This window comes from Orcinus orca, chromosome 15 (genome assembly GCF_937001465.1).
Source record: "Orcinus orca chromosome 15, mOrcOrc1.1, whole genome shotgun sequence".
In the NCBI taxonomy this organism is placed as follows: domain Eukaryota; kingdom Metazoa; phylum Chordata; class Mammalia; order Artiodactyla; family Delphinidae; genus Orcinus; species Orcinus orca.
The window spans coordinates 23526847-23540840 of record NC_064573.1 but is presented as its reverse complement, the minus strand read 5'-3'; the positions used below and the strand labels follow the sequence as shown (position 1 = coordinate 23540840).

The 13994-nt window shown below is 46.9% G+C and overlaps 1 protein-coding gene across 4 annotated transcripts in view; it reads right to left on the bottom strand.

The window, feature by feature from the left end:
• MYO5B (myosin VB) overlaps window positions 1–13994 on the bottom strand; it is a 387779-nt gene that overhangs the window by 167661 nt on the left and 206124 nt on the right. For all 4 annotated transcript variants that reach the window (XM_033421389.2, XM_033421388.2, XM_049697846.1 and 1 more), the window contains one exon: window positions 2017–2173. In XM_033421389.2, the coding sequence (XP_033277280.1) occupies window positions 2017–2173 (157 nt within the window). The remainder of the gene's footprint in view (window positions 1–2016; window positions 2174–13994) is intronic.

Here is a 13994-nt window from a genome sequence, read left to right as displayed (position 1 = left end):
AAGGAAAAGCTGAAATCCTGGTCTCACTCCCACCTAAGATGAAACGTGATGCTAATCGCAGAGTGCTGTCTTAGCTGCCTCCATTTAAGTGCAGTAGACGGCCCAAGGCGGGTGTGGACTCAAGTCCATGATCATCTCCTGAATCCAGGCCATGGCCAGGCCGCCACCTTGGGGCTTAGAATAAATGCTATGAGCAAAGAGGCTACCAACTAAATGTCTGACAAAAGGAAGTTAAATTATGGTAAAACCATCTATTAATGTATGTTTGCAGCCAATAGGTTTGTAAAAAGCTTAATGATATGGGGACAAGGCATATACTATAATATTCAGTGAAAAAGCTGGAAGGAAATATACCAAAATATGGAACAATTATTAGCAGGCTGTAGGATCATGGGGGATTATTCCCTTTTCTTCCATATTTTCCAGTGACTCCTTCCTATTTTTTTTAATATTTATTCAACAAATGGTTCTCAAACAGGTGTGGGACCCAGATCCACAGCATCAGGATCACCTAGGAACTTGTGAGAAATGCAGATTCTCAGGCCCTTCTGAATCAGAAACTCTGGGGGTGGTGCCCAGCTATCTGCTTTAACAAGGCCTCCAGGTGATTCTGATGCACAGTCAAGTTTAAGAACAACTGTAATCTAATAAAAGTGTTTTTTTGTTTGTTTTTATCTGTTTGGTAAAAATGCCTTCAACTGCATTGACCACTTCCCAATTCATGTAAGAACAGATACCAAAACTTGCTTTCGTCTAATTCTTAGTGAACACAGTGTGTCTGATTACTCAGCAGAGAGTAAAACCTCTCTGGATAATGCAACCCTGTAGGCAGGAGAGTTTGTCTGGATAATCAACGAGCTCCCATGAACTGACACTCAATTTACTCCTGCACTTGGTAAAGGAAGAGGGAGAGAGAGGGGACCTGGGAAGGTCCAGGCAGGTTCTTGTTCCCCCAGCCCCAAAATGATCTGAAGGACCAACCACACCGGTGCTTTGTGTCTTACTCGGCGGGGCTCACGGCTGTGCAGAGAAACCTGATGCTGTTCTGGCAGCTTTTGGCCTCAACTGAATTTCTTCTTCCTAAAACAAGGGGGCTGTTCGGGGCTGGCAGAAGGGCCAACTCCTACCAGACTGCAGCCCAGACAGTAATGAGGAGCCTCAGCTTCAAATGCAGGAAATCAAAGCTGGCCCAGGGACTGTGCAGCCATTGAGCTCAACTCCATGAGAGTGAAGCGTTTACAAGGAACGGAAGAAAAAGAGAGATGGAGTTCTGACCCTATAACATGGTTTACTATAGCTAGACCCAAGGTTTTGGAAATATCTCTGGCCCTGCACTTGCATCGGCCGCTCTGAGGCCACCCAGCCTGGAGGTCGGGGTGGTGAAGAGACAGGCAAGACCTGTCCGTGCCAACAAAGGTAACATTTTCTGAGGATCTCAACAGATTCTGTGTCGTCACACAGCTTTGGACTCTATCTCCCCCCAAAAGAGTCACACAGCTTTGGACTCCATCTCCCCACAAAAGAGAAAACGTCCAAATATCTTTTGGGAAAAAGGGGAATCTTTTATCTAGGCCTCCTCACCGCCATGAAGACGGCCCTCCTGACTCAGCAGACCTTCATAGCATCAAATGGTTTTGGTGGGACACTGATGTGCTGACACAGGATGGCAGCAGTGGGGAGGAACACAGCAGCGACGGCGGTAGATGGGGGAGGACTGTCACAACAGTATTCAGCAGAGTCAAGGAACAAGGAAAACATGAAGAGGCCGCTGTATCCAATACTGGGGACCTGGGCTACCAGGTCAGAATATTCCCAGATCTGTGGTTTTAGGGGCACCTTTGAAATTCTTCCCTCAGCAGTGGACAATGGGTTCTCGGGGAGAGGCATGAATGCTGACTGTGTGAGTGGCTTCCAAGAACTCTGTGATCCGCCACGCGAGGCTGGACACTCAAGCAGTCTTAGTGCCAGCAGAAGGGACTCCAGACAAGAAGGCCAAGGACATTTGGATGGCTTTACCTCCATGATGGGACTGGACGCCAGGACCTTCTCTTCGATGTTGGTGTCACTGGCCGAGCCACTAACCGTGGCGAAATAGCGCATGGCGTACTTGGCCGACACGGTCTTGCCGGCTCCAGACTCCCCGCTGACTATGATGGACTGGTTCTTCTCATCTCTGCAAAGGAAAAAGGCTTGGTCAGTCGCTGGCCGTGGAAGGGCATGGTCGCCTTCCAATGACACTGTCGCTTTCCAGTGACACTGTTGACAAGGGCGCGAACCCAATCAGGAGCACCCCTCCCTCGTTTAGGAGTAAACGTGAGGGGCAGCGTAAAAACAGCCCACCTTCCTTCATACGCTTGCGTGCACAAGACCTGAAAGTGGGAGAAAGAAGCTCTGACAAGGGCTTACAAATCCTATTTTATGACCTGAGGGAATGGGGGTGTAGCCGTCGGGTCACTCTCCCAAGTTCTCTCTGGAGGCAGTACCCCATAGACCACTCCCTTCCAAAGACATCCCCTGAGAACTTACAGAAATATACACTTTCAGTTACATAATCTCGCCTTTCTGTTACATGCCCATCTTGTGCCACTTTCTTCAAGAGCAAGGTTCTTTTCTTCTCCTCTTGTATTTGAGCCTAGCATGCCAGCAGACACAGTTCTGAACATTTTTGCTCATGTAGATCTACCACAAAGGGCATGCTACTAGCCACCAGGCTAATCTTGCCTCAAGTTTCCCGGAAATTAGATAAAACAGCTATGGATTGCAATAAGAGGGAGTTCAACCAGACTAAATGGGAGGCAGAGAGCAGATACTCTACATCAGATAAAATGTATCTGTATGTATCCCTTTGAGACAGATATGAGACAGACAAGTAAGGGAAAACGCAGCCTATCTGGTCTCCAAGGAACATGGATGTTCAAGCAGGGAGTAAGAACAAACATCTGCGCCACGAGTCTGGGGAACGAATTGCTTGTAAGAGCTATACTCAGCCATCTACCTCCAGCCACAAATCCACTGCCAGGAGGAGGGCAGCCACTTCGCTTTCAATCTGCAGTACCTTTAACGGTGCCTGGCATAGAGAATACACCCGAGATAAAATATTATGTTGGAGGAGAAGCCAACTTAGGGATCAACCAGCCCTCTTCCTTTCCAGGTGAAGAAACCGAGGAGTGTGAAGTCAGGTTTAGAACACAGGTCTCCTGGCACCAGCCCAGTACTCCTAACACCAGCTCCTGTGGCTTCCTGGGCAGGGCTGGCTACAGAAAGAACGGCCTGCCCCACCTCGGCAATTATCAGCACAGGTAGATTGTACCTGATCAGCACAGGTGAATGAATGTTGGCCCTGCTTCTGGGCCAACAGCTGAGAAGGTGAAAAAGTGGTGTGATGACACTGATGTTAACTAGAGGTGAACTAGAAAGACAGACAAAAACCGGCTTGAAAGGGGGGCCCCGGGGGAGAGTCAGGTGTGGTAGCCGGGCTGAAGAAACCTTAACCTTCAGCTGCTCTTCAAGGTCAGCGAAGAGCTGAGCAGTCTCAGCTCACACACCATCACTAAGTGGGGAGGGACTTGAGTGAATACAGATGGCGAGTAGATGCTATTGAGAAGATGAAGCTGAAAAAACCTCATCTTTCAAACTGGCTATACAACCAATTACCTGAAAAGCTACCTAGAATCTCACCTAGTATCTGGAGGATGGAACAAGAAGTGGCTTCCGGAGAGCCCTTGTACTTCCAGGATACCACTGTCATGAGAGTGTTTCTCCTCTCCTTGGTTCTGTGAAATCTTCATACTGAAAGGGGGCCTCTAAGGAAGCCTGTGGATGCTCACAGTTCCCATTCTCATCTGTTGTTTAAATTTCATATGACATCCACTGGACCCTGGGGACCAGGACAGGTGTCACCCCTCCTCTTCTCAACACCATCAAAATCAACTCCTTAGAGAACTGCTCAGAAGCACAACCATCCCAAGGGACTAGGCGTCTAACAAGCTGGGCTTTAGACCTATGAAAGAGAACCAAGTTTGATGCCACCTTTAAAACTACCTGAATCTGCAACAAGGAGAACTAAATTGCAGGAGCCATACCCAAACGTTTGGAGTTTTGCTCAAAGTCTGTATGTTTAACCTAAAAAGGATGAGCACAGGTTGTGTCTAAGACTTAGTCCTCCACAGAGAACCACATCGAATGGGGAGGTATATACTGTCCAAATAACTTAATAAGGATCCCTGGGAGCAATATGTGGATGCCAGGAGAGAATTAATCAGATTGGTGGGGGGCTGGGGGTCGTGAGTGCTGCCAGGCTCCCTGCGGCAACACAGCACACAGAGGGAACTGAACTGCAAAGAGACCCAGATAACATACTACATCTGGCACAAAAAAGGTGGCAGGCTTCCCTGGTGGCGCAGTGGTTGAGAGACCGCCTGCCAATGCAGGGGACGTGGGTTCGTGCCCCGGTCCGGGAAGATCCCACATGCCGCGGAGCGGCTGGGCCCGTGAGCCATGGCCGTTGAGCCTGCGCATCCGGAGCCTGTGCTCCGCAACGGGAGAGGCCACAACAGTGAGAGGTCCGCGTACCGCAAAAAAAAAAAAAAAAAAAAAAAAAGGTGGCACAGACCAGTGACACCTGTCACTTTTCACTTGCTGTGTCAAGATGGGCATTGCCCTGCACATCACTGGGAAATGACTGAAAAGTCACATACTGCTCAGGAAAGAGAATGACCCACACAAGAGGCAGAAAACTTTGAGGGCCAAGCAGCCTATTCCAAGTGTAAGTGGCCAGAAAGGCAAAAAGGCAGGGCTACTTCACGTGACAACAAAGTGTCAGGACCTCACAAAAAGAGGGAATCAAAGGCAGGGAAACAAAACACTGGCAGGACATGGAAGCTAACTTTGGTGTTTTGATGAAAACGCATATATGTGGCCAAACTATTATCAGAGCTTATAAACATCCCCAAGTGTTTCAAATCTTTACACTCGAGGCTCTTGGGCATGAGGGAGTCTGGGCAACGACCATTAGTGCTAACTCCCAGCTAATTTGGTGGATAGTCAAACTGATGCCGATAAGACTAAAGTTAGGGAAATTCAACTCTTCTTAGACCAACAAGGACCGTTCAACAGCTTCCCTTACTGAGACCAACTTAAAATATTTTTAAAACTTGATGATTTTTATTTAGTTCTACTGCACTTCTGCACACCCTACCTACTCCCATCCTTAGTCTACTATGTGGCTGGGTGCACATTACATATCTGTACACTATTTGTAACGGCATGATGTGCAAAAGCATCCTCAGTCCGTTCTACCCACATTAGCTTTGCTTCCAACTCAACTAGAGAACACAAGACCAGAATACGGGCAGTAAAAACAAACTTGATTTTGAACCTCACGTGCACTGGTTAGCTGTCTGACTTCAAGCAAGGGAGTTGACTTCCTGACCCTCAGATTATCTCAGTCCAGTCTCTTATGACTTTGATCCCCAACCATGCTCATGCTCTTCTAGGTGGTCACCTTGACTTAGGGTCCTAGGTCTCTAATTCATCCTAACATTCCTGCCAGATTAAATGTCTAAAGCACAGCTCTAATCATGCTCTCCCCGCTCAAAAAAAGTTAACTACTCATCGCTTACCGAATCAAGTCCAAACTCCTTAGCTGAACTCCTCCGCAATGCACATCCCAACGCTAAAACCCTTGACAAGCGTCGGCATATTATGGTGCTAAGAACAGAACACCAGGCTTTTGGTCTAAGGCTCTTGTCTGAGTCCTGGTTCAGCCATCAGCAGGCTCTTTGTAAGCCTTAACCACATGACAGAGGATACCCCCATCTTACAGATTTGCTGCGAGATTATATGAAACGATCTCTACGCTTTGTATAAGATGAGGGTATTATAGTCCAGACAAAATGAGCTACGCGCCAGTCTCTGAAACTGCACACTTTCCCGGCGCTGCCATTTATGGTTTTCCCCCACCTGAAATCGCCTTCGACATACACCCTTCTGCTGAAGTCCAACCTGTCTCTGGCAGCCCGGCAGGCCATGATTTCTCTGCCTTCTAAAGTCTCACGTCATTTGCTCTGTGCCACTTGTGAGGCATTGTCACCTCTCATCCCACATTGATGTCAGGCCCTGTGTGGTCACTTTACTTGCTGTGTGACCTTGGGTCACTTCTTTTCTCTGGGCCTCTGTCTTTGCATCTTGTAAAGTACAAGGTTGTGACATGGACTCCCCCAGTGATTTAATCTGTCTCTGACATTCGATGACTCTGTGATCAAAATTGTAACAGAAGCGTGGGTGGGGAAAAGCTCTCAGTTTCAAACTTCCATTACTTAGGGCTGGTCGTGGGGGAGACATTTATGAGTGTGGAATTCTACCCAGTGTCCTTCAGAAACACAGCCAAGGTATGGCTCCATCCATTCGGCCGAGTTACAGACATGACTTAGCTGACAACTTGGGTCCATGTGCTTTTCAGTCAGTCCTCTTCTCCTGAGCCCAGTGAGGTTCCCTTTACAGGCATTCCCTGGAGATACTGCAGGTTCGTTTCCAGACCACCACAATAAGGCAAATATCCCAATAAAGAGAATATCCCAATAAAGCATCACATGAATTTTTTGGTTTCCCAGTACATGCAAGTTATGTTTACACTATACTGTAGTCTATTAAGTGCACAATAGCACTATGTCTAAAAAAAAAAAATGTACATGCCTTCATTTAAAAATACTTTATTGCAAAAAAAAAGTGCTAACCACCATCTGAGCCTTCGGCCAGCTGTAATCTCTTTGCTTGGGGGGGCGTCCTGCTCCTGACTGATCAGAGTGGTGGTGCTGAAGCCTGGGACGGCTGGGACCGTTTCTTAAAACAAGACCACAGTGCAGTTTGCTGCAGCGACTGACTCCTCCTTTCACTTGAACACTTAGAGCCACTGTAGGGTTATTAATTGGCCTAAGTTCAATATTGTGTCTCGGGAAATAGGGAGGCCCGAGGAGAGGGGGAGAGATGCGGGAAGGGCCGGTTGGAGGAACAGGCAGAACACACAAAATATTTATCAATTAACTTCACCCTCTTATGCGGGTGTGGTTCGTAGCACCCCAAAATAATTACAATGGTCACATCAAAGATCATTGATCGCAGATCACGGTAACAAATAGAATAATTGTGGAAAAGTTTGAAATACTGCAAGAATTACCAAAATGTGACACAGAGACTTGAAGTGAGTAAAAATGGTGCCGACAGACTTGCTTGACACAGGGTTGCCACGAACCTTCAGTTTGTAAAAAAAGAAAAAAGGCATTATCTGTGAAGCACACTACAGCAAAGGGCAATAAAACAAGGTCTGCCTGTATTTAGAAAAATTAACCCACGGCCATGGCATTTCATGCCGTGAAATACCAGCCGTTACTCAGGCCCAGGCTGTCTTCAGGAAGGCAGCACCACCCTAAGCAGGAAAAGCCCCTTGAAGGCCTCTGCGTCAGGCAAGAGCACAGGATTCCCGGTCAGGTACCAGCCACTCTCCAGCTTCCAACACGTGCACCACAGACTTTCCCCGGTTCACAATGGAATCCCTGTCTTTGACATCTGAGAGGCAGGATTTAATCGCTGCTAAGCCACCTGCTCTTCTGGTAAAAGTTTCCCACCAAATCACTGCAGCACTTGAAGCTCCCTGAGCAAGGCCAACCTCTCTCCCCGCCCCATTTTTGGAGAGTGGAAAAGGAGGCTGTCCGGGCACCTGAGGTCCACACTGCAGAGCACTGATCAGCCAGGGGGACACTGCGGGAACTGCGGGGACACCCCGCTGAAGGGTTGCCTTGCTCAGGTTTCCTGCAGAGAATAACGCATCACCCGTGGCCTCCCCATCAGCAATGTGCACACAGAACCATCAGGAAAGCACTGCTTCAGCCGATTCTGACTGAGAGAAGCCCTGGCTGTGACAAAGAGGCCAGGCCCTCCACCTGCGGACAGGTGCGGCACCACCATCCTCCCACCTGGAACCCCCGTTCTAACTGCCACAGTGTGTCCACACATCAGTCACTGAACTGAGAGCTCCCGGAGGGCGGGCACTTGCTTCAACCTTGAACCTGCAGGGCTCCTGGGGCCGAGGCCTCACCGTCACTTCCCGTGCCCCGACCCAGGCCTTCTCTGTGTAAGTGGCACCAGCCTCCATTCACCCACTTCAGCCAGAAACCTGGAGTCACTGTGGATTCCTCCCTTTCCCTCCAGACAGCATGCCCTATTGAATTCACCTCCCAGTACAGACTGCTCTCGTCTCTGGACCTCCTTGTGCCAGCCATCATCATCTCTGACAAGCATTGCAATAGCAGCTTTCTAATCCTCACTGTCATCCTGCTGTAAGGCAACCTTTTTTTTTTTTTTTTTTTGCGGTACGCTGGCCTCTCACTGTTGTGGCCTCTCCTGCTGCAGAGCACAGGCTCCGGACGCACAGGCCCAGCGGCCATGGCTCACGGGCCCAGCCGCTCCGCGGCATGTGGGATCTTCCCGGACCGGGGCACGAACCCGTGTCCCCTGCATCGGCAGGCGGCCTCTCAACCACTGCGCCACCAGGGAAGCCCTGTAAGGCAACCTTTTCATATGACCTTTTGTCGTGAATATTGGATCAAACCTCTCCCCCTGCTTTAAGCCGTCCAATGGCACCCCTCTGCCTCCAAGATCCCAGCTCTGGGATCATGTTCAATACCCTCCGTGAACCAGCACCTCTCTTTCCAGCTTTATCACGCGCCACTCTTCTCTTTGTTCATGACGCTCAAGCCACACAGGGCTTGTTTCTTTATTCCTTCCTACTTCACAGCTGTCTGAAGCTATTCCAGTTCAAACTTATTTTCCCTTCTTTGGCCTCACAACTCTTAATGCCTGGTACTCAATCATACTCTGATGGCGGCTCACGCCTTGCTACTTTTCATGGTAATTAATGACCACCACCTACTCACATCATGCTCGAATGGTGTAGAAAACTCTTGGCCACGTTATCTCTCCCTTAGGACTCATGAGACTATTGGTGCCAGACTTCTCATTTTAAAGAGGATAAAACTGAAGTTTGGAAAGGCCGAGTGATCTTCCCAGAGTTCTCAGCTAGTAAGACACCAAGTGCACATTTGAACACAGGCTTCCGTACCCCTGTACAATTTCCCACTGGGTTATGCTGTGACATCTCTGTATCACCACTACAGCCCCTTCATGTGTAAGCAAGCATCCATTAGTGAATCCCCCTAACAAATCCAGCCTCGGTTAAGACATCAGACATGAAGCAGGTGTCCTGTGTCCTCAGTGCTGGCTGGCGTAGCATCACCTCCTCAGCTGAAACACCACTTCTTCAGAAGCCCTCCCCTGACCACCCTACTTTCATAGCATTCAGCATACAATTTACTAATACTTTACTGATCTACTTAGTAGTCCTTCTACCGTTGCCTTCCCCACTAGATGGTAAGTTCCATGATGGCCAATCTCAGATGCAGGGCTTGGATGGGCAGGCCAGCACCTGGATTGTGTCAAGAAAAGAGCCCTCGTAAGGGCTGTCATGTATGGTAGTCTATACAGGCTGAGGCCAGGGTCTGGTGCCCCCTAGACATGTGCAACTTACCGCCTGCAAACCAAACTTGGTGGTTCCTGCCCTGAGTTCAGTTTCCCCAGCTCGCCCACGGGAAGGGGGCTGACAGCAGGGGCCTCAAGCCTCAGGCAGGTGCGACTCTCTTTCCCTGGATTGGGCACTCCCTGAGAGAGGTGAAGAGGTGGGAACAAAACCCAGACACACAGTGGAGGTGCAAAACAGGAGGGAGGGAAAGCCTGGCTCAGACGCAGTAGGAAGGATGCCCTGTCTCTGAACACATCATTAAGTCCCTCCATCGTTTCTTCCTCCAGTAACAAATCATCTGAAAATTTAGGTGCGTCAGTAGAATATATTCTATTCACTAATGGGATAATCAATCTACTGTCTCTTGCCTGTCTATATCTGTCTAGTCTCTAATGATATTTTCAACACCATCGTCACAATGCAGGCCATCTACTATGGTTAAAAAAGAAAAAGAACTGCACCAGAGAATGGGGATACAAAGAATTTTTAATCAAGAATTTCTGTTGAACAAAGATATTTGCGTCAGTACCAGGAGACAGACTAAGAAAACAATGAAAATGAACCTTAGAAGCAATGCCAGCTAAAAAAAATGACGGTACTATATACGGTATGACACTCTTAGAAACTCAACAAGAAAAAAGAAACACGATGCTTAGGGACACAAACACAACTATATTAATACAAAATGATATCAAAACCCCATTAGAATGGGGGAAGTCATGTAACGCCAGGTAGAAGGCAGAATCAGATTGGCGGAAATAAAACTGGGTTCTGTGGGGAGGGAAAAGTAAGATCTGGGGACAGAGATAGGTGAGGATGGAGGTAAAGTTAGGTGAGAAGGATACAGAAAATTACAAGGAGGCAGTTTGGGGCTCAAAACAGAGCCATACAGTTACAGTGAGTCTAAAGTTAAAGATTTCCTCTCCAGGTTGGGGCACTAGAAAGAACAGTCCTGCTGTGAGAAGGGGCTGGGCAAGAAAGCTCCAAGCTAGAGATTCTATGAAGCCTGCCAACAAGAGAGCCTGGCTCAGAGTGGGAAGGAGGACACATGTCCTGGCCAGCTAGAGGGAGGGCACCTATGTGAGGGGTCCTCCAGGCTCACGGCCCAAGCAGGCCCTGGGCTCTAGGTGTGAGGGAGGCAGACAAGCAACCCTGAGCACCTCTGCCGTCAGGCACTAATGTCCTACACTGCCACCCTCCCAGGGAGCGTTGTGTGCTCACAGCCCAGAACTCAAGCCATTCAAGAAGGCGGCCATAAATATTCATGGAAAACTGCTTAACTGGTAGTGAACAGTCAGAGTCCTAAGTGTCTACTAAGATGAAATTGAACCTTCTTACAGTGCAGGAGCTAAGTACTTAGTGCATTTCATACCCAAGTATCATTTTTCCACTTCAATATCAATTTCACAGTGGCCTTCCGAGTGTTAAGTTCTGTTTATAAACCTCCTAGGTGTAGTGTGATACAGGTAGTAGCAAAATGAATCCATCTCCTTCCACTTACTCGCTGATCCCAGGAGAGGCTGTCTCCTCTCAGATGTGAACGCACCACAGAAAGAACCTCTGGGAACTCAGTCAAGCCCACCCCTCACTGGAAGATAAGCAGGGCAGAGTGAGACAAACTGGGTGGGGGGCTCCTGGGTGTGAACGGGGATGTGCCAACTTCTCCGCTTTTAAACGAAAGGGCTGGAAGATGATCCTTAAGACCTCCTGCTATTCCTGAACTCTGATTCTAGATCCAGGTTATAGCTGAGCTGTGCGATACTCCACATCAACTGCAGCTACCCGCTAATTTTGAAGATATACCTTGAAACTCAGAAATCTGTGCGTTTAGATGAAGGTGAGCAACAGAGGCAAGTGTTTCCTGTGATTTTAAACTTTACAGAATTATTCTGTTTAATGTTATCATTAGCTGGGGGTAAACTATGATATACACATATTTGTACCCTACAGAACCAAATAAACGCTTTTCAAGCTCTATTGCATTGGGTGCTGGAAACTATTTTGCAGTGAAGGAACACATTCAAGCAATACTCAGGTAAAAAAGGCTTCTCGTTGGTCAGTAGTCCAGCTAGTTAGTATCTGAAGCCAGGTTAGTATCTGAGCACCTCAGTCTAAAGCTCATCCTCTTTCTCTACACTGCACTCTCTCTGCCAAGCTACCAGTAAGATACAAGGTCTTTTACGATTTCTCGTATAAATACTGCCTCATCCATTCATCTTTTAAATATTAGGGCATCCCTGCAAGTCAATTTCAGCATCTCCTCTCATTTCTCCAGGTTGCCTCTAACGTGATCTCATCTTTCCTCATGACTACAACTGCCACCCAAAAGCTGTCCACACTCAGATATATCTCCCCAACCCAGCTGTCTCCCAAGAGCCAAGCACATCCGCACAACTGCCCTCTGGACAATGATACTCATCCTTTCTCTCCGGGATTCTTCCACAGCATCATAGCTGGTCCCCCTGTGCCTATTTTAGCCCCTACTCAATCCATTCTCCTCATTGCCATTGGAAAGATACTTCCAAAACACTCATTTGACTGTATGTACGTCCCACTAAGCACCCTCTCATGAGACACTGTGGCCTGTGGGATGCCTTTAGCGTCTTCAGCATTCCAGGCCCTTGGTGATCTATTCCAAGAGGCCATTCCAGGCAGAGGTGTCAGGCTGTGCAAAGGGTGGGAAAGCACAAGCAGTGCTCAGGGAAGAGGGTGAAGTTTAGGGCACTAAGACCCCAACAGGCAAGTCACGGCCTCTGGCAACAATTTGACTGCAAAGAACCATCATTTGTTCATCAGCCCTGGCTGTACATTAGAAACACCTGTGGAACTTACGAAACTCCCCCTCCTGGATTCCACAGCAGACCAATTGGATCACAATCTCTGGAGGTGGGGCCCAGATATTTGTTTTTTTTTTAATTCCACAAGTGATTCTGATGTTCTGCTACAACATTAGTTCTGCTACAACATTAGTTCTGCTAGGGTTAAGAACCACCGCTCAACAGCTTAATTAAATGGGTCACTATATAAATATGTTCAGGTACTCGTTGAAATTCAAATACCTTGTGAATTATTCATGGTTGATATCAGCCTAATACCATGTAACACTGAACGTAAAACAACGATTAGCTACACAGAGGCTCAGGGGCTACACAGTCCTTAATGTGTGAATTTATTAACCATTTTTCTTGGCTGCAAACGATAGGAGCCTTTACATTTAAGTCTACGCTCCAGCTAATGGCTTATGATAAATCACCTAGAAATCAAAGCAGAGTCTCCTCATTAACTGGATTTACACTGTTGATGCCCACATAGTTGAAATAATAGTGGAGACTGGTTAGAAGCACGCAGAGGCACACACACTACAAGGAGTAGCTGCCTGCTAATGCCTATAGCTGGGGAAAGGAGACAGCTCTGCCCTATCCCTACTTCAGGTGTTCTTTACCTGGGGCCCACACATTCCCAACAGGCCCATGAACACAATTCAGGGGGACCCGTGAACTTAAATGGAATAAAAAAAGCACATCTTTATTTAGTTTTTACTAAATTTTAACAACTTTAACATTTTCTTCAGTTAAGAATATAGCCCAAAATTATACAAGTGAATTTATAAAACAGAAACAGACTCACAGACATAGAAGACAAACTTATGGTTACCAAAGGGGAAAGCAGGGAGAGGGATAAATTAGGAGTTTGGGATTAACAGATATACACTACTATATATAAAATAGATAAACAACAAGGTCCTACTGTATGGTACAGGGAACTATATTCAATACCTTGTAATAACCTATAATGGTAAAGAATCTGAAAAAGAAAATTATATATATAGAAAATGGAATCACTTTGCTGTACACCAGAAACTAACACAACATTGTAAATCAACTATACTTCAATTTAAAAAAATAAAGAAAACAAAAGAATATAGTCAAAAACAGAGAGAACAGGAAGAACCTGTGACTCTGACACCATATTACAGTTGCTGCAGATAGCATTAAATATTTACACTCACCACTACTTCAAAATGATGGTTATTATTAGATCTGCCACTAATGCATTAACCATGCCTTATATTTATCACAAACTCCTAAAATATTTTGATAATTTCAATATAATCAGTCCTTTGTAATTGTACATATTATATTTGATACATTTAAATGTTTTAAATGGAACAAAAATGGTTAAGAACCCCTGAACCTCTTTTCAAAGTGTTCTTCTTTTCTTTTCTTTTCCTGATTGCAAGATCCTGCCTCTTTACACAGCATTAATGACGACTTTCAAGGAAACCATGCTTACATTTCACCAGTCCTGCTGCATTTTCCAAGAGCCAATCAGAAACACCACTAAGTGTGCTGGTAGAGGTGGGAGGCAGATTTCAGAGACCCCCTAGGGTATGGGGCAAGGCTCTCTCCACTGGAAAACACTG